Below are 27401 nucleotides of genomic sequence, written 5' to 3'. Positions count from 1 at the left end.
ATCCAACCCTTGTATTCTTGGTACATTACTGTACATGAAAATAAGGAGCTGCAAATTTGTTGGCTAATAAAAATGTCAAATAATGTGGTGTGGGGAGCGTTTATTTGCTGAGAATTATTTTAGAACACAGAGACGAATTCTGAAGGGCAATGGCACGGAGGAGGATTGCAGAGATGTTGGTGGGTTGAAAGAGATTTGCACAACAATGTTTGCAAGTCAAAGCCACAATTTCCTTTACCCAAAGTACCCATTGGTGTATTTGACAGGAAGTGAGCTATCAACAATGTCATGACACCAGTATAATGAAGGAACCATAAGCTACAATGAGAATCATAAAGTTAAGATACTATAATCCAATGTGTAGCACATTACATGGAAATTCATGCCTAGTGTATCATTTACAATGTTACATTGCATGTTACTGGCGATTCCCATCTTTTGGTGGGGAAATTTCACAACTGCATCTTTGATCACAGTTCTGACTTCATCTGGTGAATTCGGAAGTGGTTGAAACCTTACGTAAAGGTCTAAGTCATGGAAAACAATATTTTGAGTGGTATGCAATTAGGTTTCAGGTCTGGCCACAGCACTATCACAGCAACTTTGAACGTTTTGAATTATGCTCACTGTGCCCTGGATGAGAAGTTGCATTTTAACATCATTCAACAGAATCTGTCAAATTTGAAGCTTGTTTTGAATTCCTTTAAAACAAAATGCATGGTATTTTCCAATACTAAACACTCTGAAAACCATGTAATTACAACCTTGGAAGGAAGTTATATAGAGCAAGTCAAAACGTACAAATATCTGAGAGTTTGGGTGGTTGAGAAGTTCAGCTTCACAAGCCATGTAGAAAACCTTGTCAGGAAACTCAAACTGTGTATTGGGTTTTATTACACAAAGCTTGCTTTTCCTTTGTCGCCAGAAAATAGTTGATCCATTGTACTTTTATTTCTGTATTGGACTATGGTGATACTATTTATGTGAAAGCCTCAAGCTCTACACTGAAGGCTCTCGACTATCATGAAGCCCTTCGTTTTGTCACCAATCAGAACCTTCTAACTCACCATTGTGATCTCTACAGTGCTGTCGGGTGGACAAGCATTTCGCTACACCCGCAATAACATCTGCTAAACGCGTGTATGTGACCAATACAATTTGATTACTAGCAACACGTAGTCTCAAACACGGGTACATTCTTATTTATAATGCCGTTTTATGAAAACTACCATTTTATCTACCCTCTTTTCTTGTTTGAAAAGAAAACATACAAGCTCAGATCTCAATCTTCTTGTTTTATGCTAAGAGTCCCAAAAATGTGAACTGAGCCTGGAAAAAAAGGACCTTTCATTAGGCCCCTCCAAGCCAACCTAAAACTCCAGGGCCTGGTGTCACAGGAAGAGTTCAAATGACAAATAGATGAACAGATTGTTGAAACATATTGTTTCTAGTTGTCACTAATTTGCTCTGAGTTGTTTAACTTTTCATGCACGCACACACCACATCCACCCACTGTTTGTCTGCTGTTGTACTTGCACTGTTGCCAGTGTCTTCTCTCTGTTGTCAGTTTTTATTCTATCACAGCCCCCGTCCCCACAGAAGGCCTTTTGCTTCTTGCCAGGCATCATTGTAAATAAGAATGTTCTTAATTTACTGGTTGGTTAAATTAAACATTGAAATTATAATAACATCGTATAGTCTCGAAATGAGAATTCTCTGGATCTGCGGGGGTTAGGAATTTTATGAATAGTGACTAAACAATATCTACATTTGAAATAGAACTATAACTAATTAAACTTATTCTCTGTTATCATATCTGATTAATAATGTTAATTCATAAGGAATGGATTGTGGGTTTTAAGTAAGCAGAAAGGATCGTTAATCTATGGTTGAACCGACTCAACTTAGCTCTGGGATGTTTAGATAAGGCAGCGAGTGTTTTCCTGGGTTTTCCATTATCTGGTACTGTCTTCTAAATAGTGATGGATGAAGGTGAAGATTCCAGAAGTTGATCTTGATAAGTGTGTGCCTGGAGTGAGCGAGCGAGGGGGTTGGAATAAACTTTTGAACCTGTTTTGCCCTGGTCGATAGGAGGAAGGACATTTTATAACCTATGACGTCATATTTTGTATATAAACTGTTGTTTTTGGTTCCATGGCAGGGAGCTCCGAGAATAAATACTATTATCTAATTTTGATAAGACTGGTGGTCCCTGTCCATTTTATACAAATAAGAATCTTACAAATTCTTAAAAATTATGAAATTCCTGTGACAAGTAGGAAGGTGAGAATAAACAAAATTATGGAGCTTGAAAAACAGCAGGAAATATTCATTTGAAGCAGATTATATTTAGCTAAAAATACATATTTGAAATATACTAAACCTCTCTCCTGCCACAAAACAAAAGTCTGGTCAAGCTTGGATGGTAAAAATGTATGGTTGTTTGTGTATTGTTTCAGAAGGGATCTAAAAGAAATACTATGGTGGAAAAGCAATAATGACCAACGAACAAGAAACGGTTTCTGTCAGGAGGATCAGAACTGGAAATCAGACCAATGATATGATGAGTCAATGTAGCCACCAAGCAGGCCATAACAGAAAAACAACCTTTGTCAATCTTGCGCGTCGTCTCCACCTACTGGACAAACTGGAACTCTTGAAAAATGTTTTTGAATGCAAATGCATGACTGACAAAATTAATAAATTAACCATTTAAAAGAGAGAACTAAGCAGAATGTCTTACCTGTCATTTTCATCTGGGTCTAATGGTTGGTACGTGACTTTATAACATTCTATTCTCTTCAGGAAGTCCTCCATCACACTCTCTCTGTGTCTCTCTGGGTAGTCTGGACTGGATACCTTCACATCCTGGGGAGGAGAGAGTGTGGTGCACAAGACTTAAAGTGTGGAAATACCTTGAAGATTATAAGAGAATGTTTTAACGAGAAGTAGTACTCATATTTTTTAACATTCTAGTTAATTTACCATAACATTAGCAGCAATGACATCAGGGTCGTCGCACAATGACTCCACAAAAAACACCTGCAAAAGAGACCAATCTATGAAGACCCACTTCAACAAACCATTGACAATAACAATTGAGAATAGTTTCTATACCCAACCCTAGTAACATGTATGAAACTGACTTTGTAAGCATGTTCCTTTGCAAAACTAAGGAGTAATTCTCTCCTCTCTCGGGTGGTGTTTGTGGCATCAAAGACCTGAAATACATAAGACAGTAAACACGTTAAATACATCAATCACATGTCACTGATCTCTAAAATTAAGCTTGTCTTTCAGTTTTATATCACTATTTTATCTCCAATTACTCAAAACAGAAAGAGCAAAGAGTAGATCCTCACAGCGATCTGGCCCCCCTCAGTCAGATAAGCTTTGACATCCCGCAGAGCTACCAGAGCACACCGCCTGCAGGAACACAGTGACCCACTTCAGTAATCCACATCAATAACAATTTAAATGAAAAATCTGTAACACTTCACTTAAAGCCAATAGATATTATGCACTATGTGGCTATAATGAATTGAAAGAGGACCCAATTACGCCTTAGTAACATTTATGTTCAATCTGTTAAAATGTACAGCATAGAAATACATAACATATTACAATCCCTATTATAATATATTATATGGTTCATATAAATGATTGTAACAGTTAGTCTAGCAGCCAGCACTAAATACTAAAATGAGAGACTAGGAAAATGACAGTCTGCCAGGTGACTAACAATGTGCACTACTTAAAACGTAATTACATAATTTTTTTTATATCAGGTCGGGGCCTTGTAAACCTCCGCAGGTTTTGTAAATACAGAAAACACCTGCCTGGAGCTGTGGAAAACATGGAGGGCATATTCTAGAAAAAAAGGGTTACTGCAATACTGTTTAACTCATCAAAACAAACAAATTATTCTGCCACAGGTCCCAAAAAACGGAGGGGAGGAGGACCACTCACTTCCTGATTTCCATGGCCTCCTCGTTGTCATGTCTGAAGAAGTCATAGGATTTGTAGGCTTTTACAGCCTCTCGCCTGTAGACCCCCAGGTTGAACACTGCAACACAATACAGGACCATCATCACAAGCCTCAGGTGATGAAAGGCACGACATGTTCTTGTAAATCATGTGACATTCTACTGAACAGTGGAAGGAAGACAAACAGGTTCTGCAGCATTGCAGTTCAATGACATCCTCCACTATAAATAGTTCTACACAAAATAAATCCTTTGTTAGTGGTCTACACAAATGAATTATTTTACACATCGTAGAGAGTAGTGGTTCCCAAACTGTTTATTTTTTTAACAGTGACACACCTTGATGGGATAACAAAAATATTGTGGCACACTTAAAATGTCCCTATTAATGTATTTAGTGGTCATGACCTCCATCTCATCTGATGCACACTGTAAATGATCCATTTCCCATAAAACATTATATTTATAGATTAATTAGGGTTTCCTTGAAGCATTTTCAGAGTTCCTTACTCATGATTAATTTGTGTGTATCCCTTTAAGAGCATTAAAATAGGTCTTTAGGTTTAAACGGTTTGGGATAGAGACAAGCTGTTTTCTGCATTTTAAAGGTTCAACCACGGACATAAAGCTATGCTCTGTTTGTTTCTATGCTAGAGCCTGTGGTAAAATTAAGCCTAGTCCGACTTGCCTGTGCTAATGGTTCTCACAGGCAAAGAAAAATGATACAAATGACTTTGCTCATGATGCGCGCTCCTCAAACTATACAAATGTATAAGCCTGTAACAGCCTGAGCGTACAGGCCTTGAAAGAATGATACAGATGTACTATTTGAGTGACACTGGTGCCCCCAATTCAAAAATCCATGTTCATTCCACAGGTCACACTTCTAAGTGAGTGTTTGAAACTGGAAAGTTCCTCACGGCACACCGGTTGAAAACCACTGGTATAGAGGATTATGATTGGATTGAATAGTGACATGAAGAATGAGGAAGGTGTTGCTTCAATGCATATCTTCCGGTTGGAAGGTTCTGGAACAAAATGTAAATACAGTGATGCCTTTATACTAACCCTTGGTTGGCACTCCTATCCAGTTGAGGTAGCGGGTTAGCTTCTTGGACATGTAGGTTTTCCCTCTGGCAGGAAGACCAATCATGACAATCACAGTGGGGGAGTTGGTCATATAAGAGGCCCATGCTGTTCACAAAGACACATCACTCACAACCAAACTACTTACTTTGAAATACCATTAGAATGTAGGCCAAGGTATAAACAATAAGTCCATCTTTAAAAATGAAAGTCAAACAGTTTATCCATTTTCAGTTATTCCTGTTCCCCCCCCCCCCCCCATTCAGATGTTATCACTAGTAGCTGCTTAGCAACTGACTGTCCACAGACACTGTTACATCCTTGCCCAGAAAAGTACAAATATAGCCTGGCGTTATGAGGGTTATTGTCTCTCTTCTTTAGTATGTTACTGTAGATTCAAGAAAGCCCACTAACACCCATCCTCAGTCCATTGCAAACAAACCCTTGCTATGCTTAACAAGGCCATGCATGACGGTCACATGTTACATTTCTAGAACCAGCAAGGCGGTTTAAAAATCTAGATGTTATCGAGCAGCCAATGAATATGTTTGTGTGAGTATGAAGTATGAGTCTCCAGATTGCGCAGAATGGACTGGAAAGTTAATGCAAGACTTGTTTAACTGGGGATGACATTTTGTTATTGCCAAAACACTCACTGGTGACAAAATACATCACATATAAATCTACAGGTAACTGCCAAAATAAAGGAAACACTTGAGTAAATGAGGGATAAAGTGTATTGAAAGCAGGTGCTTCCACACATACTTAGGGCCATGTATAAAAATGCCTATTTGCCCATTATTTTGACTACCATGGAGACAAGAAATATTAGTGACTTTGAAAGAGGGTTCCCAAAGGAGCATAGGGGGTTAAAGGTGTGTGTTTGTGTGTCCCAGTCACCAGATCTCAACCAAATTCAACACTTAAGCGACAGTGTTTTCCACCACCATAAATAAACCAAATGATGGAATTTCTCATGGAAGAATGGTGTCGCCTCCCTCCAATAGAGTTCCAGACACTTGCAGAATCTATGCCAATGCGCATTGATGCTGTGCTGACGGCTCGTGGTGGCCAAACGCACTATTAAGACACTGTTGGTGTTTCCTTTATTTTGGCAGTTAAGATATATCTATCGAGCACCTTTCACACGCTATAGAGGCAGGTAGGGAGACAAGAGATGCCTAGTGTCACGTTGCATCACAGGGGAGGGAGGTTAGTGACATACGATCGCACATGCACCTGCTTTCGCCTTTTGAAAGTCAGCGAGACAAAAGAATAGGACTGATTACTATCTAAAAAAGGGCACTTTGTATTCATTTCTAAATGTAAAATTTGCACAGCAGCCCAAGACCAATTCAATGCACTTAATCAACACAATTGCATTATATCGTGACAACAAAAAAAAGGTCTGAATGGTTCTGCATTTAGAGGAAGACAGCTTACACTGAATACCCAAAGATCAGATTGATGCATCTGGCAATGAGTTAACATTTAACCTAATTGGGTTAACACAGGAAAGAGACCAGACTAGAACATGATACTGGAAGACCCAGACACACAGTACTTACAGCATTTCTTCAGTACTTCATTGGCCCTGAGCTCTGTTCGCTTTCCCTCTGTTGAAGTTTCCAGCACTGCAGTGCCTTTCTGCTGGCTGGCAGCCATGATGCTAGTAGAAATTGAACACTGTCACTGTGGGACCACCCATACGTAAAATGTATGCACGGATGAGTGGCTTTGGATAAAAGCGTCTGCTAAATGGCATATATATTATACTATTGTGCTGTCCAATGACTGGTTCTGTCACGGCTGGGTTGCCTGGCTGAGGATGATCTGGGACTGGGAGGTCAGGTCACTAGCTGAGTGAGGTCATCATCATCTCTCTGCAGAGGATTTTACAGATAGTCGATGTTGAAGGTTTTACTTTTTAAAACAATGGTACACTGGGAGAGTACAATACGCTTTAGTAACGTACAGAGATGACAACACTTGGCTGACAAGGCTTGTAAAAGATCAGTAACGCTTAACATCTCAAACTTCTAGGCTAAATCAAATTACTTGAGAAATCCCTGCATCAGCATCTAGCTAGCTAGTTGTTTAGTTCATCTTCCCACATTAATTTGTTTACTTTCAATCATAGCTAGCTAGCTGAGTAGATATACACGACATGGTCAAAAGTATGTGGACACCCCTTCAAATTAGTGGATTCGGCTATTTCAGCCACACCCCTTGCTGACAGGTGTATGAAATTGAGCACACCTTCATGCAAACTCCATATACAAACATTGGCAGTAGAATGGCCTTACTGAAAAGCTCAGACTTTCAACATGGCAGCGTCATAGGATGACACATTCCCATCAAGTCAGTTCATCAAATTTCTGCCCTGCTAGAGCTTCCCCTGTCAACTGTAAGGGCTGTTATTGTGAAGTTGAAAAATGTCTAAGAGCAACAACGGCTCAGCCGTGAAGTGGTAGGCCACACAAGCTCACACAACAGGACTGCCGAGTGCAGAATTAATAAAACTAAATTAATTGCCTCTGGAAGCAAAGTCAACACAATAACTGTTCGCAGGGAGCTTCATGAAATGGGTTTCCATTGCCGAGCAGCCACACACAAGCCTAAGACCACCATGCGCAATACCAATTGTTGGCTTGAGTGGTGTAAAGCTCGCCACCATTGGACTCTGGAGCAGTGGAAACACGTTCTCTGTCAGTCCGACAGAATCTGGGTTTGGCGGATGCAAACCCTACTTACCCCAATGCATAGTGCCAACTGTAAAGTTTGGTGGAGGAGGAATAATGGTCTGGGGCTGTTTTTCATGGTTCAGGCTAGGCCCCTTAGCTCTGGTGAAGGTAAATCTTAACACTACAGCATTCAATTTAGACGATTCTGTGCTTCCAACTTTGTGGCTACAGTTTGGGGAAGGCCCTTTCCCGTTTCAGCATAACAATGCCCTGTGCACAAAGCGAGGTCCATACAGAAATAGTTTGTTGAGAACGGTGTGGAAGAACTTGACTGGCCTGCACAGAGCCCTGACCTCAACCCAATCGAACACCTTCGGGATGAGTTGGAACACCGACTGCGAGCCAGGCCTAACCGCCCAACATCAGTGCCCGACCACACTAATGCTCTTGTTGCTGAATGAAAGCAAGTCCCTGCAACAATGTTCCAACATCTAGTAGAAAGCCTTCCCAGAAGAGTAGAGGATGTTATAGCAGCATGATTTTTTTAAAACGAGATGTTCGACAAGCAGGTGTCCACATACCTTTGACCATGTAGTGTATTTCACAAGCAGTTTAGCTAGCTAGTTAACGTCAGCTTTAGCACTGTAACAGTAGGCAAATAGGCTAAGTAGCTAATGTTAGCTAGCTAAGCATGTTGAGTCCCACTTTACATCTGAAGAAAGTGACCGGTTGGTTTATTTTTTTTACATGTCCATAGCTATGACTTGTTTTATACAATAACTTGAGGACTTAGCTTTATTTTCACTGCAACAACATAGCGATTCACCTACGCAAGGCAGATAGTATTCAGCAGCACTTACCAAAATGACGATAGACGAGTCCACACAAATGTAGCTATCTCTTTGGTGAGTCACTTTTGATTCAGTACAGTATTTAATCAGTTCGCTCCGAGGTGTTCCTCATCCTCTTAATGTTTGGCTCCTCCCGGCGTCCGCAGGAAACGAATCAATATGCGCGCTGACAATGCACACACGAGTAATATGATATTATGGTCTCCATTTAGGAATGAGAAACGCTCTGTTTTATGTCACACACACATTTTATTGGTATATCTAAAAAAGAAAAGAAAATAGCCTTTAATTTTCTAGTTTGTCTACGGTCAGTTAGGCCTACCATCTTGAAGCCAGTAGGGGGAGCGCTATGATACGTTTCATTCATTTAGTTACTATACATTGTTTTGCTTACTCAACTGTATTCACACACTTGAAAACGAATAGGACATTTTACTGGTAATTACAATTCTTTATTCTTTCAAAATAACTAGTATACCATAACATATGAACAACCCCGTATCAGTAGAATATGTGCTTGATTTGTAAAATAATGACCGGTAGTTTCTTAATGGCCCTCTGTCTAATTTGTTTATGCATGTTTCACTATTTGCATCTCTCAAAGAGGAGTTGGCCAATGGGGATGGTGTAATCACCTGTGACAAGTCTAAGGAGGTATATCCACAGTCAGGTAGGTGAGATTTTCTACTACCATAGAAAAGTTCATCAGGGAATTTATTTAGTGTCCCATCATTACCCCAAAAGTGATGCATGGCAAAATGTTTTTGACATTATTGATACAATCCAGACCATTAGTTCAAAGAAATCCAAGCCAGATGGCTGAAGTGTTTTGTATTGTCCAAAGTCACTGTCTCAACAGGGTATATGACATCAGGGGTTGCCCCTTCATATGCCCATTATAGCCCTTTATAACACAAAACATACTGTATACAAACTGCCTGAATATCCCTGATCAGGCCATTTTCTCCTGAAGGTTCCATTCTTCCAGGCTCCTGATTCTGAAGGAAACAATGTTCTAATCTAGGTTCAGATCTAGATTCTATGCTATGCCAGTACCATGCAGAGACCAGTCTAACACTTCTGACTGTATGGTTGAAGAGGAGAACATGCAATCTGAGACCAATTCACCAACCCTGAATGACATGAGACTGAATACAGACTAGTCTTCATCCCCAGACAGACAACACATTGTGATTGGTGCTATGATCTCAGTAGGATCTTTGCATGACTCTTGTTCTAAGCTATGAGGAAGGCCATTCAAAAGAGAGATAACCTTAAAACATGAGCTAACATACAGCTAAATATCATTGAAGACAGCGATTTTATCTGTAATATTAACATCTCAGCTAATATTACATATAGCAATGAGTAGAATAATGTTGGTGACAAGGAGATGTAACAAAGGGATGTTTAATGATTTCTTTGGACAATGAAATGTACACGTCCATATGATGTATTACAAATAAACAATAATTAACATACTGGTGCCCCTGCATCAGCTGCTTTCCCAGTTCTACTAATTGCCATATTTTACATTATGAGATAAAAATACAAAACTGACTGTGGATCACACAAGCACTTTGAGGGCAGCCTTGTTGTGGCACAGGTGTTAGCCATTTAGGAGGAGAGCCAGCTCTTCAAGGGGACAAGTTGCATTGAGATCCTGAAATTGCAGATCTTTATCAAAATTCCAAATCAATCCCTCACATAGCTTTGCGCAAAAACGTAATCGCGGCACTTTGCCTTCTGATCAGAGGTTATTTGCTTCTGACAGAGTGGGTGGATTTTCTCCATACCTATCCAATCATTTCAGATCTAACAGGAGTGCCTAGGCTAGAGGGTTGATTTGGAATTCAGCGAATGAGTGGAACATGGCGAATCATGAGAAAAATAAATGCAAAGCTGAAAGCTCATATACACATGTATGCTGTAGCGTGATAGTGTGAATACACCTCTTTTTCAGTGATGCTGACATGTTTCTCTAGGAAGGCATTCAAACTCCACACCATCTCAGTACAATCCTATACAGCACCATCAATTCTCTCCAAATCCAGAAAAATACCAATATAACCTGTGGCAAAGGTCAAAACAGTCTAGTGTGTTTTGGCTGACTGCATGGTCAATTCAAACCAGTCACAGAAAATGTCTCATACAAAATGTTTTTAAAAATTATCTCCACAATGTGCCTCGATCTGTACACAGGAATAAGAGGTCAAACTGCCAGCCAGACACCATAATAAGAGTACATTAATTCAGCTTGAGCATAGTCTGAAATATTTAGATTCTTAGACCTTTTCAATGCACAGATAAGTGATACATAGCAAATGCATTTCTTAGTTTATAATGTATGCTATGTTGTCATTCTTTTGGATCATTATTCATTTGACAGTTGGTGGTAAGGCTTTGACCAATGAAGTAGTGGTTATTAATGGTGTATGACGACCAAAGCGCTGTTATGGTTCGTTTGACTGTTGGCTTGTTTAGTGACTGAGGGCTCACCTGGAGAAAACAGCTCATAGCCTAAGCATTAGACAGGAGGAAGAAGAATAGTTGAAGCTCCTCATGGAACATTGTAAGACAAGGTAGACTCATCACATATTGTTTGACTTTCACCTATCACTTCAGATCTGAGAACACTGAAAGTGTAGGGGCTAGGGGTTGTTGCTTTTTGACTGGGCATCGGAATCATTTTTACATTGCTAGTTCAAACTTGCCATTTTACTTATTGCTTATACGAGTTCTCTCCCAACACCACTGGCAGAGCTCTGGCATATGCCACTTAAAATAAACCAGTCTTGGTAATCAGGAAAAAAGGAGAGCTTATAGTTGATTCCACTTTATGATTCAAATGTACTGGAGGTTGAGTAGGAAACAGGGAATGTTGTAATTAAGTGGTGCACAATACCTCATGGTCCCCTGCAACAAATATGGGTTAAGTAACCAGGTAAACAAGTGGCATGACAGGTGCAGTTATCAAGTTAATTTCAATGCATGTTACATTCCTACCTTAGCGCACATCAACTGGCCCTGGTAATCTCTCTTCTTCCCTCAAAAGGGCATAGAAGATGTAAAACATGAGTCTGCACAGACACCGACAGACAGCATATTGCGTGTTTATGAGAGAGAATGATTGCATCATGTGCGAACATCATCACGACAGTACATGTACTTGGTCTATAGAAAAACTACCTTAGTACTGAACACTGGACCTTGTCTAACAATCTGGTAAAGAACATTTACAAAACTATTATGGTAACCACTTTGAGATAGATAGAATGCTACGGTCTTCCTTAGTACACGATAACACCATCTCATATATATTCCATACAGAGTAAAGCTTATCGTCCACAACCAATGGAGTGGCAGCCTAATACAAAGAGAAAATAGGAAGACTGTGTGGACAGTGAATGAGTACACCTGTGTGTATCCTGAGTGTGTGTGGTAAACGAGAGAGGCTGCCTGGACTAGCCCAACCCAGCTCGCAGACTCAGAAGAAGTGAGGGGATGAGAAGAGAGTAAACTTCTGGGATACCAAGATTCTTCAGCTGACAAGGAATAAGGATGTCCTTTTATCCCAGATGCACATTTAAGACAGTCTTGATGCATTTCAGGAGGAGATAATAATAATAATAATATTAATAGTAATAACAATAGTATTGAATGTCTGTTGAGGTCTCCATCTCCATGGCAGCCAGGAAGGAAGTGGTTTTGCATTGTTCTGTATTTTTAGCATGCCTGTGCTCTCCTGGGTTCTACTCTGATTGTATGCTGCGCTGCCATTAGGGGACCAGGCTCTGTACCCCGGGGTGTGTCTAGTGCATGTGTGAGGCTGTTCCTTCATGGGGAGCAGTGTGTATGTGTATGTGTGTGTGAGTGTATATGTGGGTGAGAGAGGCCGTTCCTTCATGGGGGAGCAGAATGCCGGTGGCGGTCTGTTCTCAGAGGCGTGTCTGGGCCTCGGGGACGTAAATCTCAATGCTGTCTGAGCTTTCCGTGGCAGAGTTCTGTCGTACCGACGCCGCGCGTTTGGCCGCCATCAGGCGTTTTCTGGCCTCCTGCCGCTGCTTGTCCACCACAGAGTCCACGCTCCGGTCCTTCCCAGGGGTCAGCTTAGGCGTCTTCTTTGGCACAGAGGGCGGAACAACCTTCCTCTCCACCTGAGGATGAGACAGAGATATTAGGATGAAGAGACATTGGAATTGTTGGACTCAAACCAATTAAGAATATGTAGGATGTGTTTGTGCGTAAAGTGTGTCTTTTTAAACATTAAATAGAAAGCTGTTTGGATGATAATAATAGTAATAAGTCATCAGGATCTATCAAGGTGATATGTGGTGTGAGTCCAATACCTTATTCTCTGGCAGCTGCCAGTTGTTGGCCTTGAGTTGCCAGAGCTCGTCAAACTTGACACTGATGTCCTCTACAGAGAGCTGCAGGAGGTCCCAGAACCCCGCCAGATCCTGGGCTGTGGGCCGAGGGTTGGCATTCACATTCTAACAGACAGGATGTGACAGGAAGGACAGTTCTAGTTGGCTTGTCTAGACACACTGACATTACAGAACATTATTCAGTCCTTTCCAGCCATGGCTCACTTTCAGAATACAGATTTAACATCAATATTAGCCATCCGTTACAGAGATGGATGTGTGTTGCCTCATTGCTTAGAAGAAGTATGCCTCCATTTGGTATGTATGTATTTTGACACCAGGGGGAGCTCTAAACCAACTCAACCTGCTGAGACTGAAAAAGGTGCATTGAAATGTGCCAGGCTAAGAGGGCATTGTAGGGTTAGTACTACTCACCAGGTTCTCATCACAGAGTCCTCTGAACTGCTGGAACTTCTGGGCTATGAGGAGCTGGGCACTGCCCACTGCACTGCGGACCGTTCCCATCACTACACACAGAAAACAACAGCCAGTCAGCCATCACAACAACATGCAGGTTCTCTAAATGGGCACAGAGCGCAATATTTTTTAATGGCAAAATAAAATGTCCTTAAAATTGTATGGTTATGTGGCATTTCTGACCTTTGTCCTTAATTACCATTGTCATTACAGCGTACAATTTACATTGCTGGTGACACACTTCATCCATAGAATAAATTACTAACCTTTATTCCCCCAAAAGTTATAAAAATGATTTTTTATACACTTTTATTTCATTATTAACATTTGCATGAGTAAGATCATACAATACAGGTCTGCTGAGGAATAACCTGATGTGGGAGTCAATACTGTTCATTACACATTCAATAACTGCAATGCAGAGGTAGATTATCTACCTGCCTGACGCAGAGGTAGATTATCTACCTGCCTGACACAGAGGTAGATTATCTACCTGCCTGACACAGAGGTAGATTATCTACCTGCCTGACACAGAGGTAGATTATCTACCTGCCTGACACAGAGGTAGATTATCTACCTGCCTGACACAGAGGTAGATTATCTACCTGCCTGACACAGAGGTAGATTATCTACCTGCCTGACACAGAGGTAGATTATCTACCTGCCTGACACAGAGGTAGATTATCTACATGCCTGACACAGAGGTAGATTATCTACCTGCCTGACACAGAGGTAGATTATCTACCTGCCTGACACAGAGGTAGATTATCTACCTGCCTGACACAGAGGTAGATTATCTACCTGCCTGACACAGAGGTAGATTATCTACCTGCCTGACACAGAGGTAGATTATCTACCTGCCTGACACAGAGGTAGATTATCTACCTGCCTGACACAGAGGTAGATTATCTACCTGCCTGACACAGAGGTAGATTATCTACCTGCCTGACACAGAGGTAGATTATCTACCTGCCTGCCTGAGCCAGATCTTGGAGGATCAAAGAGTCTGTCTGCAGTAGTGCCATTAAACTGAAGGAGGTAATGAGCAGCGTTTGCCGTTAACTATTAGCATTAAATGAGCCTGTCCTGCCTTCTCCAATCTCCACAACAGACAGGAGTTTATATGGACTGTATTGTCTTAGGGCTTCAGGGATGAGGACATCATCTCAATACCAATTCCACATGTCATAGAACTGACAAGACATTCACTGATAGGAGATTGTATCTCTGTCTAATGTATAGAGGTCTCCTGTTTAGAGTGAGTATGATAGACTGTCTCTTACTCCATGAAAAACCTCTATGCCTATCAGAATGAGTAGTCTACGGTCTTGTATACATTTAGCTGGTTAGTGTGAGTATGGTGTACTGTGTCATACCCTCCTCTGAGATGTCCTTGTCTTTGGTCTCCTGCTCCATCTGTTGACACCAGCCCTCCATACGTGCAGTCTCAGCCTGTAGTAGTTTGAGGAACCAGTTGCCATCCCGGAGGCAGGTGGGCGTGCCGGGCTGGGCTGCATCTCCCTGGACACTGCCATTGCCACTCTCCAAGCTGGGGTCTGGAGGGGGCAGGGAGGAGGGGTCCAGGGCCGGGTCCATTCTCTCTGGGAGGGAGGCAGACACTCTCGCCGGGACTGGGGCATGTTTGGGAGGATGCCATGCCATCGCGCTGTCCTCACCGTTGGAGGCAGTGAGGGCGGGATCTACCGGCTGGCTGTTGCAGTTGGCTCTACTGTTGTTTTCTGAGGGATGGGTGTCTTGTTGAGAGTCCTGAGGCTCTGTCTCTGTGTTCTGTCTGGAGGCCATGCTGCTGGCCCGGCTGAGTCTGGACGGACACACACAAATTAGTATTGGTGCAGTTCGGAAATCATTTACTGTGGATGTAATAAGGTTGACCTTGGGGCCTGACGACCACAAATCACTGCCCCAATCTCTGACTACTGTGGTCCAGAGATTACTGGAACACACTGTGTTAATACATAGACCAAGGACAGTTTGTATTCAGCCATTAGTGCTAGGTCAGACTTCCTCTCCCAACGACAGGCATACAGAAAGCCATCATTATGAAGTGCAGTTTGACTGATAGATCAAGGACATGAGTGCTGAGAGCACATTGCCTTTCTGTTTGCCTCTGCAGTAAAAGCAGAGACGGCATGATGAGAGGGTGACTGAGTAAGCATGCAGGAAAGCGAGAAAGATGAATCGAGAGTGTGAGGGGGAGAGAGCGAGGACAAGATTACAACTTTCAGTGATAGGGAGAACAGACGGAATGGGCATACTGTCCAACCAATGTGATTAGGGAGCATTACTATGTACTGGGCTGTTTAAATGGCCAGTTCTTCACAGCACTCTGCCTCCTCCACTGTAGCCAAAACAACAAAGGCCACCAATCAGACAGACCGAGAGAGAGAAAGACAGAGAGACGCTACACTAATACTGTACTGCTGCCAGCGCGAGCTCAGAGTGACTGCTGAGTGACCTTGGTAACTGCCTGGACCAAACAGGCTGAAGCCATGCCAGGGCAGGAGGGGAGGGACTAAGGGAGGAAATAGGGATGAGAGGGTGTGGATGGATGGATGAGTAACAGTTGAACACAGCGGGAGATGCACAAACACATGTGAAGCAGTTCAATTTAGAGATTGTGAAGGAAACATCAAGGTCTCCAATGTGAAAATGATAGGGATGTGCATCTTTCCCTTTCAAGACGATTCGATATGCATCTAGATACGATATGATACAGGAACGATGCGTTTTAGTTTGAAACGATTCGGTTTGATTAGAGAACGAATCGATGCGTTTCGGTTGGATGCAATACGATCGGTTATATAAACGCATTCATTTTCCATCCAAAACTCAAAAGGTGCTGCTGATGGAGCTCATGAGCTGGATCTGTCTGAGTGTTAGGGCTGTGACGATACCAGTATCGCAATATTCTTTCCATGGCAAAAATGAAAACACGAAGCGGCCCTAGTCAGTCCTTTAAGAACCTGCTGTATGTAAAATATTGTGTGCTATAGCTTGGAAACAATGATGTTAAATCCTCTTCGTGTTTTGTTTTCTTGCCACAACAGTAACGAGTATCGCGATACTGGTAACATCCCGGCCCTAGTGTGTGTGTGTATAAAATGATGTATGTACCATGTAGGCACCTGATCTGAGCCATAATGGAGACTAAGCATCTACCACCCCACTACTATCAGATTGGGGGGGGAGCGCAATGTTGCCCATGTTTTCTCTCTCCCCACGTTGGTTCTGATATCACCAGCACCACCTAATTAACTTGTAATTTCTGCAGATTATGTGTTTGGGTTAGTAATAGTGCTGAGCGATTAGTGCCTTTGGGCCCCCGAGTGGCGCAGCAGTCTAAGGCACTGCATCTCAGTGCTAGAGGCGTCACTACAGACACACTGGTTTGAATTCAGGCTGTATCACAACCGGACGTGATTGGGAGTCCCATAGGGCAGTGCACAATTGGCCCAGTGTCGTCCGGGTTTGGCCGGTGTAGGCCGTCATTATAAATAAGAATTTGTTCTTTACTGACTTGCCTGGTTAAATAAAAAGTTACACTTATTATTTTTAAACATTGAGGTTGGTTTGGTTTTGGTTCAATTATTTAAAATAAAAGTGGCAATCATTTGGGTTGAATGCTGTAACAGAATAAAACAATTAATAAAAGTCCCATGATGGTACTGACTGTCCATTACTGCTTATCACTTATTAACCATAATTTATTCACATCACTTTTATAAAATATTTCAATTGTTGTGTATATTACATTTGTTTATTTGATGACTATCATTTCATTCCAAGTCATCATCTCATCTCTACAGATCTGCTGCCTATTCGGTCTGACAAAATAACTATTTTGTAGTTCTTCAAAGTAAATAAGGCATACTTTTATGGACTGCTGAATACCAACTTTCAATCACAACAGCTGCTCTCTATATCCCCTCATGTTCATTCTTGTCTCTTCCGCATCAGGCACAAAAGAATGACCGGACAAGTAGATGCGCAATGGATTATGGTCATTGGAGTTAAAAAATAAAATGTAACCTGATCAAAATAAAATCTATCGTAAGCGCCGCTCAGCAGGTATAGCCAGATGATAGTTAACTAGCTCACTAACAAGCTTGTGTCTGCAGAGTGGCACCAGAATTCAAATAAATTGAACGATGAAGATGCCACGTAGATGTGCAATATCAGGAATAGGCAGCCTACTTCGCGTCGGTCAGCGGGTGAAACTGGGCACAGTGCAGTTTGACTAGACTACTGATTTTGCCTGGGGTTGTTCAGCATGCAAAATGACTTGTAGATCAATGACTGTCAATGCAGTTACATGCAGTTCGACACTAACAGAGGACGCATCAGTTGTCACCAGAAATGTGAGGTATTTTCAGAAGGTAGAAAGAACGTAATATGAGCAAAACATTTTAGGGAACCAGCGATTCGTAATGTTTGAAATCGGGTTTTCTGACCGACGCATGCCTAGCATGCTAAATTTGCATTGGTTTGGTGTCTGTGGACCGCTGCACTTGCATCTTAAACATTTGAATCAAGACCGATGCGTATAGGTGAATCATTACATCCCTATAAAATGAGAAATTACTATTACGCAAGTGACTGAACAGCTGATTGAGTGATCAGCTGATTGAGATTATCTTGTGTTGATAAGGATTTGACTTACGGCCTGCCGTTCTCCACCTGCACTCCAATAGACTGGAACTTGGTCGAGGGGGGCAGTTGAACCTCTCTCTGGATTGGCTGAACGCAGTCCACCTATGAGTTAACCATTACAACGAATGTCAGTCAATCTAAGCATCCTCCCAACAGATTACAGTGCATCACAGACATTAAAGCTGAACTAACAGTCAATTTCGAAAATTGATTCCTGTGCTCACCTGGATGCCGATAGACGAGAGCTTCCTCTTTGTGGGAACAGGCTCTGGAAGGGTTAGGGACTGGTCTGGAGTGAGGCTGGGGCCTGGGTTTAGAGTGTCATTCTGGGGCTCAACCTGGGTGCCGGTACTTGTGGTGGTGCTGAAGAAGGGAAGTGGGAAGGAGTCTCTTGGGGCAGGGATGGGGGCTGGGGCCCGGGGTTGAGAGCCCTTGGCCAGGCTGCCTGTACGCAGGCTGCAGAGGCTATCAGAGGAGTTGCTGCGGCCTGATTGGCTGTTGGCCTCACTGCGGTGGTCCTGTTGGTCCAGGTATGTGTCCTGGGCTGACTCTGTGCTGCTCTGCACCGTCACAGAGATGTGGGGCTTGGAGGTGCTGCGCGGTGGGACCGGTGGTGGGCCCTTCTTACAGGAGCGGCTTACACACCTAGGGAGTGCTGGGAAAGAGGAAGGAAGTGCCATTAGTTGAAACCTGAACCAGGACAAAGCAGGACGTTAATTAAAGTAGTGCCAACTGAACCACCACAACAGCTAAACTGAGTTGTAAAAGAACAGGGCAGATCAAAGACAGCCTGCTCTAAAGCAACTTCAAAAATACAATAAAAACATACCCAATTTTCAAAAACATATTTTCCCATGCCTAACACACACACACCTCCATGTTTCCTGTAAACCCGCTGTTTCAGTTCCATTGACGTCAGTCAATCTGTCCCTATGGGAGGCCCTTACCTGCCTAGTAGTGCCTACTGCCTACCCTCCCAATCGTCTTTCTCAAGGGACTATAAAGTGGGGAAAGTCAGACACATTCTGTGTCCAATGGAAATGCGCTATTCTTCATTATGGAAGTAGCAGTAGGATAGTTCAGGGAACCATTGACCATTGACTCCTGATAAACTGCACAGATAGATTGATTGTGTTGTTGAATGAATAGCATGAATTTTTCTGCCATAGAAACCCTTGGTTTCAAAACTGTACAAAAAAAACCCAGTCCAAACTACAACAAAAATGAAAAATGCTTTCAGTGTAAACTTAAATGACTAAAACCAGATAAAGCATGTATAAAATATATTATTCAAAAATTACAATAAAGTCTTTGTTAGTTCTCAATCACCAAAACAAAAGCTAGACAGTCAGGGGAATATAAAATTCCCAAGACAATGAATTTATCAGTATTGATTTTGATATTCAGTTTCAGCAAAATAACATAGCATTAGCCATGGCAAAATGCATAGAACTTCAGGAAATTATCTTTAAAACTGCACAATTCTCTCAGCCCCATAAATTTCTGGAAATTTGCTCTAGAACTGCAACATTTTCTATCAGCTCATGGCAAAATGTGTAGAATTGCACAGATTTAACTTTAAAACTGCAAAAAATGTATCTTGGCTCAATGGAGAAATTCAGAAAATTGCAGGAAAGTTGTGGGGGGGGGCTCTAAAACTCTCAAATTCAACTGTGCCGACCGTGCCCATTGCCACGCTCCCTGCCAAACCCACCACCTAAGCCCCTTTTTGATCCAGAAAACCCCTGAATAAGCCTCCTCATTTCCCCTGGAGATACCAATAACACACTGACAAACAATCATGACACTCCCCGGGCTGATCTTACTGCAAACATTTCCAAGAGGAGTCAAAGAGGGAATTACCAGCAAGAGAAATAATAGGTCTGACACAAGAGCAGGGGATTTCACTCTAGCCTAGTGCTTGAGGGTGGACCTGGCCCCTGTTCTTGTCATCAGTGACTGATTGGAGGGTTACTGAGTGAAACAGAGAGGTAATTACCATAATACAACTCAAAAGAGAACCCAGAAACTGGGTCAGGCAGGGCATATGCTGCTGCTAGATATAAAAATGCAAACTAAAGGAGAGGCTGGCCCTTTTTGTAAGAAATAAGTTGCCATTTAAACTAGGGCTGGGAACTGCCAGGGACCCGATAGTTATGTGCCGACACAATACGTATTGCGATTCAATGGTCCAAACATATTGCTCACCATGTGTCCACTGAAGAGGGACAAGAGAGCCATGAGAACGAGTTGATTGGTCATGGAAATTAAAGTGCGGAAAACAAATTGGCTCCCTATTTAAAAGAAGACGGAGAACAAGCTGTGAAAGAAAAATACTGCCGTTTTGGTCAGGTTCAAAAAACTAGCGCGGAAATAATATGCCGACATTGTTAAAACGATCGTCAAAAATAATATCCCGATATGTAACCGTATCGATTCACCCCCCACCCCATCTAATTTAAACAGTTGGCCGTGTGGCTTGGTGGGATCAACAGATCCTGGAAAGAGAGAGGACTGACAGGGCTGCCTGGGAAAATGGGAGAGGAAAGGAGAATTACACTGGTCTGGTCCAGTTACAACATTCACAAAGTCACATTGGCGCCAAGTATACTCCCACACATGACTAAACACACAGGCTGAATGAAAAAAAAGTTTGTAGCACTATTACCGGAAACTGTAGGGAATAACCTACATACTTTACTACAAGGACAGGGTTATTACATGGGTTTGTCTAGGTCCATTTCACAGTTGATACACCGGTATGAAAAGGGCAATGCCTGGCCTATATAGGTCAATGTTAGTGTGACCAAACATCCTTCAAGATCCTTTGTTTATAGCAACAGGGAAGTGTAGACATGAGATCTGTCATCAACAAATGACAGGCTGCTCCATTTCATTTAACACTCAAATGTCACCAACGCACACAAACATGCCTGTGGAATCCAGTGGCCACAGAGAGAAGAGCTGTCTCACACGTTGCTCTAACAGCAGCAACCGCCTCAGCCCTGGGCCTGGCGCCAGCCGAGGATAAAAGGACACCTTTATTCGCCGAGAACGGGACCCATTCCTCAAATGCCCAGCATAGACACACAAGAGTCCGACGAGTTAATTAATGTGGCGAGTTCGGTGTTGTCACGTTCTTCTTAGTACTACAAGCCTCTTGATCCCCATGTCTACGTGGCTGGTACACATTCGCTAGTGTACCACACAAACATGTGTACACAGTCCAGACAGCCTACTCCCTCACCAAACAACTGACAGAGAAAAGGCCATCATCTGGCCATAATCCATCAGTAACACCAATGACAGAGGAAGTGCTGTTTTTAAGCACTAACGCTGTAGAACTACCTATTATTCATACTATTGGCAGAAAGGCTCTGTCCAGTCCTGCTGTGATTTGTATTACTGAACTATGCTTGCTCTGCCCTTCACCATGGGCTGACTGCCCAGAGGTGATTATGGGGTAGATTAACTAAGCTGTCTGGAACCTCTTCTCCTGTGGGGCAGTGCCAACCCTACTACCCACCCACTGGTCTCATAGACAGCATCAGCTATCCAGGGCTGGCATCAGAAGGGACAAACATCAGAAAACACTGAGCACTTGGATATCTGATAAGTATTGCTAGTGAATGAGTCTGTGAATCACACCTCTACTTTGCATTCAATGCAAAACCAGTCTGGCCTAGGATATGTTAATGCACATGAGGCATGAGTGGATTACAGAACTGGACTTTGATCAGAAACAAAGTAGTTTTACAGTCTATTGTTGATTATAACTGACAGGGAGCAGTCCATGATGCACTGAAGAATGGTGCCGAAGGAGATGGCTGCCGTTTTACGATCGCCATAACCAACTGTGATATTGTGCATGTTTTTTTGCATTATTTGTAAGTTATTTTGTATATAATGTTTCTGCCAGCATGTTTTATGACTGAAAATAGCTTCTAGATATCAGGACAGCGATTACTCACCCCATACTGGAGGAATACTTTATCTTCAACGAGTCAGGCGGGTAGGAATTACTTCAGACGGCCGACAAGGCCCTCATCCCCACCATTCTTAGGAGAAAGAGATGGTGGTATCGTTGACGAAGATCCGGATGCCTTGTATCCGTCGCCGAGTGGGTAATCTACCTTTACCATCAGTCCTATTAGCCAACGTGCCGTGCCAATCAATCGCTAATAAAAAAAATAATTAAAAAAACACAAATTACGGTCACCTATATCCTACCAGTGGGACATTAAAAACTGTAATATCTTATGTTTCACCGAATCGTGGCTGAACGACGACATGAACAACATACAGCTGGCGGGTTCTAAGCTTTTTCGGGTGGATAGAACAGCAGCCTCTGGTAAGACAAGGGGTGACGGTCTATGTATATTGATAAACAACAGCTGGTGCACAAGATCTAAGGAAGTCTTGCCGTTTTGCTTGCCTGAGGTAGAGTATCTCATGATAAGCTGTAAATCACACTATTTACCAAGAGAGTTTTCATCTGTATTTCGTAGCTGTCTCCATACCACCACAAAACAGATGCTGGCACTAAGACCGCAGTCAATCAGCTGTATAAGGCCATAAGAAACTCAAATCCATTTTACCTCAAATCTACCAGCATGTTACACGTGCAACCAGAGGTGAAAAAAAAAAACTCTAGACAACCTTTACTCCACACAGAGACACGTACAAAGCTCTCACTCGCCCTCCAATTGGTAAATCTGACCATAATTATATCCTCCTGATTCCTACTTACAGACAAAAACTAAAGCAGAAAGCACCAGTAACTCTGTACCTCCTGTATATAGCCTCGCTATTGTTATTTTACTGCTGCTGTTTAATTATTTGTTACTTCTGTTTTCTTTTTTTACTGATCACGTTTTTCTTCTTAAAGTATTGTTGGTTAAGGGCTTGTAAGTACGCATTACACTAAGGTCTACTACACCTGTTGTATTCGGCTCATGTGACAAATAAAATCTGATTTGACTGATGAAAAAGGTGTTAGGAGAATAGACTAGCTAGGCAAAGGGTTCTCTCCCTGTGGGGCTCATGGGGTGTCTCCTGCTCTGAAAGCAGTTAACATCCATTATAGCAGTAACAGCACTGTCAACATGTTGATGATCATCACGTTAACCTACATTGGATCACTCGTTAAAAGCAATGCAGTGAATTCTCCAAGACACACTCTAGCTCTATAATCATGTGTGTGAGAAGTATCTGATTACCAGCAACCAGTTATATTATGGCCAGATAAATGACACTGAATAATGTGACCCAGTGTAATTTCATCCTCTCTGTCTTTGTGGTTTGTAACAGAGAGAGGCGAAACAGGAGGTTTTACATTGCCCAAAATCTGTCCACAAAAATAAGCCCATTTTTTGTATGAGATCAATGAGGGTTTGAATTTGGTCAACAAAAATTGTAAACTGAACAAAAATCTAAAATGCAACACGTAAAGTGTTTCAATTTTCTAGGCATATTTGTTCATATCCCTTTGCCGAGATAATCCATCCACCTGACAGGTGTGGCATATCAAGGATCTGATTAAACAGCATGATCATTACACAGGTGCACCAACCGCTCTTTTACGCTACTGCTACTCTCTGTTCATCATATATGCATAGTCACTTTAACCATATCTACATGTACATACTACCTCAATCAGCCTGACAAACAGGTGTCTTTATGTAGCCTCGCTACTGTATATAGCCTTGTCTGTTTACTGTTGTTTTATTTCTTTACTTACCTATTGTTCACCTAACACCTTTTTTGCACTATTGGTTAGAGCCTGTAAGTAAGCATTTCACTGTTGTATTCAGCGCACGTGACAAATAAACTTGGATTTGATTTGGAATAAAAGGCCACCATAAAATGTGCAGTTGTCACAAAACACAATGCCAGAGATGTCAAGTTGAGGGAGCGTGCAATTGGCATGCTGACTGCAGGTGTGTCCACCAGAGCTGCTGCTGGAGAATTGAATGTTAATTTCTCTACCACAAGCCACCTCCAACCAACATCATTTTAGAGAATTTAGCAATACCTGCAACTGGCCTCAACTGCAGACCACATGTAACCACATCAGCCCAGAAGCTCCACATCCGGCTTCTTCGTCTGAGACCAGCCACCCGGACAGCTGATGAAATTGAGGAGTATTTGCGTCTTCAATAAGGCTCATTTGTGGGAGAAAACATTCTGATTGGCTGGGCACCTGCCCAGTCATGAGAAATCGATAGATTGGGGACTAATGAATTGACTGATTTCCTTATATGAACAGTAACTCAGTGAAATTGTTGAATGTTGCGTTTATATTTCTGTTCAGTATAATTGCTCATTTGCTACGTGAGGATTATTTATTTGAATAGAAGTTTCGTAATGGTTAGGTTGTTACGAATGCTCCCTCAACTTTCAACAATTATCATAGTAACAGTAACAAACGTGATTGAGAGAAAAACAAGGCTTTTCGGCAAATAAAACCAAAAATTACTATCTGAGTTGCGTCCGTTGAGGACTCATCATGAATATAACCTGTTGTGGCATGGACGTTGCCCATGAGGCCTTCCACCATTTAAAAATAGTCAACTGGGTGGGAATTCTTATGAGTTGGGAGCAATCAGCCAATGAAGAAGAAAATGTACTACTTTTAAAATGGAGATTGCCTCAATGGCACTGCCCATGCTGTCACAGACACTATAATAGCACAGATACAAAGAGGAGTCCTTTATCCATCCCTCTCGATGGCCTGTTGTACACACGAGTATCTGCTCTCACATTGGCTAGAATGGTCCCACCTGACCTGCTTTACATCTGATGACATGTAAATCCATTGTTAGACCAGTCACTATCTTGTCAATATAATACACACTCTTTTCGTAACCATAGACTTAAAAAAATATATAAGTTCACTGTTCTCTACCATCTTGAAACATCAGTCTCTGAGATTGCAGTGGGATTTAACATGGTTTAATTACTGTTGGTCTTATTTTTGTGAAACCCTCATCCTACCAGTTGAGATGTGTGTTAATTAAGCAAACTAGCCTCAAGTGGGCAGATGAGACATGGTGCTGATTTGGCTGTTTCCCAACCTGGAGGGCACAATAAATTCTAAACACTGCAAATAGAAAAAAAGAAACATGCATGTTCTTTCTCTGAACCTGTATACCGTTGCACCCCACTGAATGGGACCTTGGTCTGATGACTCCAGAGCTGCTTCCTGCATCTCTTCCTGTCTGCACTAAAAGCATTTGCATGCTTCCCAGCCTAAACATTTCGGAAGAGTTTGTGCATATTAGACAACATTGCGCTGTTTTTTTTCTTTTTGGCCTATGGTAAGGGTTTTTTCGGCCACACAAAAATGTTTCTCCGGGCAAGCCGAAGTCTACGCCCCTTGGTCGGTGATTGGTAAAGAGTAGGGATTCTTCAATAAAGTATTGTCATTCAACGAGAGACGACTAGTTTTTCATGCAGATTTTTTCCACTTAGAAATAATTTATCAAATATATCTTAGTTAATGTAAAACTAAGATCCTCTGGACCAGAAAAAGTAGGGCCGAACAGGCCCCCATTCACATCGACGCGGCTGTAGTGGAGCAGGTTGAGTGCTTCAAGTTTCTTGGTGTCCACATCACCAACAAACTATCATGGTCCAAACACACCAAGACAGTCGTGAAGAGGGCAAGACAGAACCTTTTCCCCTGCAGGAGACTGAAGATTGGGCATGGGTCCCCAGATCATCAAAAGATGGTTCTACAGCGTCGAGAGCATCCTGACCGGTTGCATCACCGCCTGGTAAGGCAACTGCTCAGCATCCGACCGTAAGGCGCTAGAGAGGGTAGTACGTACTGCCCAGTACATCACTGGGGCCAAGCTTAATGCCACCCGGGACTTTCATACCAGGCGGTGTCAGAGGAAGGCCAAATAAATTGTCGAAGACTCCTGTCACCCAAGTCATTGACTGTTCTCTCTGCTTCCCCCCTGAAAGCGGTACCGGAGCGCCAAGTCTAGGTCCAAAAGGATTCTAAAAACAGCTTCTACCACCAAGCCATAAGACTGCTAAACAATTAATAAAACGGCACCCGGACTATTTACATTGTCACCCACCCTTTGTTTTTACAAAGCTGCTACTCACTTTACCCCTACCTACATGTACAAATTACCTCGACTAACCTGTACATTGACTCGGTACCAGTACCCCTTGTATATAACTTCGTAATTGTTATTTTATTGTGTTACTTTCTATTGTGTTTGTTTAGTTAGCAAATATTTTCTTAACTCTATTTCTGGAACTGCATTGTTGGTTAACTGCTTTGGGACTGGGGGGGGCAGTATTGAGTAGCTTGGATAAAAAGGTGCCTAGAGTAAACTGCCTGCTACTCAGGCCTAAAAGCTAGAATATGCATATAATTAGTAGATTTTGATAGAAATATGAGGTTTGTAGTTTAAGTCGTTGCCTATCGAATATAGTGTCTACGGCGTCATATTGCACTTCCTAAGGCTTCCACTAGATGTCAAAAGTCTTTAGAACCTTGTTTGATGCTTCTACTGTGAAGGAGGGGGGGAATGAGAGCTGATTGAGTCAGGTCTCTGGCAGAGTGCCATGAGCTCAGTCTCGCGCGTTCACGGGAGCGTTAGCTGCGTTCCATGGCATTTCTACTGACAAAGGAATTCTCAGGTTGAAACATTATTGAAGATTTATGATAAAAACATCCTAAAGATTGATTCTATACTTCGTTTGACATGTTTCTACAAACTGTAATATGACTTTTCTTCTGAACTTTCAGCTGGACTTGGCAGTGCGCGTGAGTTTGGATTTGTGTACTAAACGCACGAACAAAAGGAGGCATTTGGACATAAATGATGGACTTCATCAAACAAAACAAACAATTATTATGGAACTGGGATTCCTGGGAGATGCTTTGGGCAGACTGCACCACCCTCTGGAGAGCCCTGCGGATGTAGGTGGTGCAGTTGCCATACCAGGATGCTCTCAATTGTGCATCTCTAAAAGTTTGGGGGTTTTAGGTGCCACGCCAAATTTCTTCAGCCTCCTGAGGTTGAAGAGGCGATGTTGTGCCTTCACCACACGTTGTGTGTGTGTGGACCATTTCAGTTTGTTAGTGATGTGTACGCCGAGGAACTTGAAGCTTTCCACTGCGGTCCCGTTGATGTGGATAGGGGAAAGTCCATGATGAGCTCATCAGTTTTGTTGAAGTTGGGTGAGAGGTTATTTTCCTGGCACCACACTCCCAGAGCCCTCACCTCCTCCCTGTAGGCGGTCTTGCCATTGTTG

General features: G+C 42.3%; 2 protein-coding genes across 7 annotated transcripts in view; both read right to left on the bottom strand.

Moving 5' to 3' along the window:
* Window positions 1–8772, bottom strand: part of LOC110532413 (6-phosphofructo-2-kinase/fructose-2,6-bisphosphatase 2) — a 34939-nt gene extending 26167 nt beyond the window's left edge. For 2 of the 6 annotated variants that reach the window (XM_021616300.2, XM_036988357.1), the window contains exons 1-8: window positions 8617–8772; window positions 6641–6955; window positions 5055–5180; window positions 3970–4066; window positions 3363–3426; window positions 3147–3221; window positions 2986–3042; window positions 2744–2868 (exon numbers count right to left, since the gene is read on the bottom strand). In XM_021616300.2, coding sequence (XP_021471975.2) covers window positions 2744–2868; window positions 2986–3042; window positions 3147–3221; window positions 3363–3426; window positions 3970–4066; window positions 5055–5180; window positions 6641–6737 — 641 coding nt within the window. In that variant the 5' untranslated portion in view covers window positions 6738–6955; window positions 8617–8772. The remainder of the gene's footprint in view (window positions 1–2743; window positions 2869–2985; window positions 3043–3146; window positions 3222–3362; window positions 3427–3969; window positions 4067–5054; window positions 5181–6640; window positions 6956–8616) is intronic. The other 4 variants (XM_036988358.1, XM_036988360.1, XM_021616303.2 and 1 more) reach the window with 4 other exon arrangements.
* A 1227-nt stretch (window positions 8773–9999) lies between these two features.
* dlgap4a (discs, large (Drosophila) homolog-associated protein 4a) overlaps window positions 10000–27401 on the bottom strand; it is a 116509-nt gene continuing 99107 nt past the window's right edge. Inside the window, exons 6-11 of the mRNA XM_021616299.2 lie at window positions 18347–18777; window positions 18133–18224; window positions 14828–15273; window positions 13410–13501; window positions 12957–13100; window positions 10000–12764 (exon numbers count right to left, since the gene is read on the bottom strand). Of these exons, the coding sequence (XP_021471974.1) occupies window positions 12546–12764; window positions 12957–13100; window positions 13410–13501; window positions 14828–15273; window positions 18133–18224; window positions 18347–18777 (1424 nt within the window). The 3' untranslated portion in view covers window positions 10000–12545. The remainder of the gene's footprint in view (window positions 12765–12956; window positions 13101–13409; window positions 13502–14827; window positions 15274–18132; window positions 18225–18346; window positions 18778–27401) is intronic.

Source organism: Oncorhynchus mykiss, chromosome 9 (assembly GCF_013265735.2).
Source record: "Oncorhynchus mykiss isolate Arlee chromosome 9, USDA_OmykA_1.1, whole genome shotgun sequence".
Lineage (NCBI taxonomy): Eukaryota > Metazoa > Chordata > Actinopteri > Salmoniformes > Salmonidae > Oncorhynchus > Oncorhynchus mykiss.
Note: the sequence above shows the minus strand (reverse complement) of the source record. Positions and strands in the feature narration are given on the sequence as shown.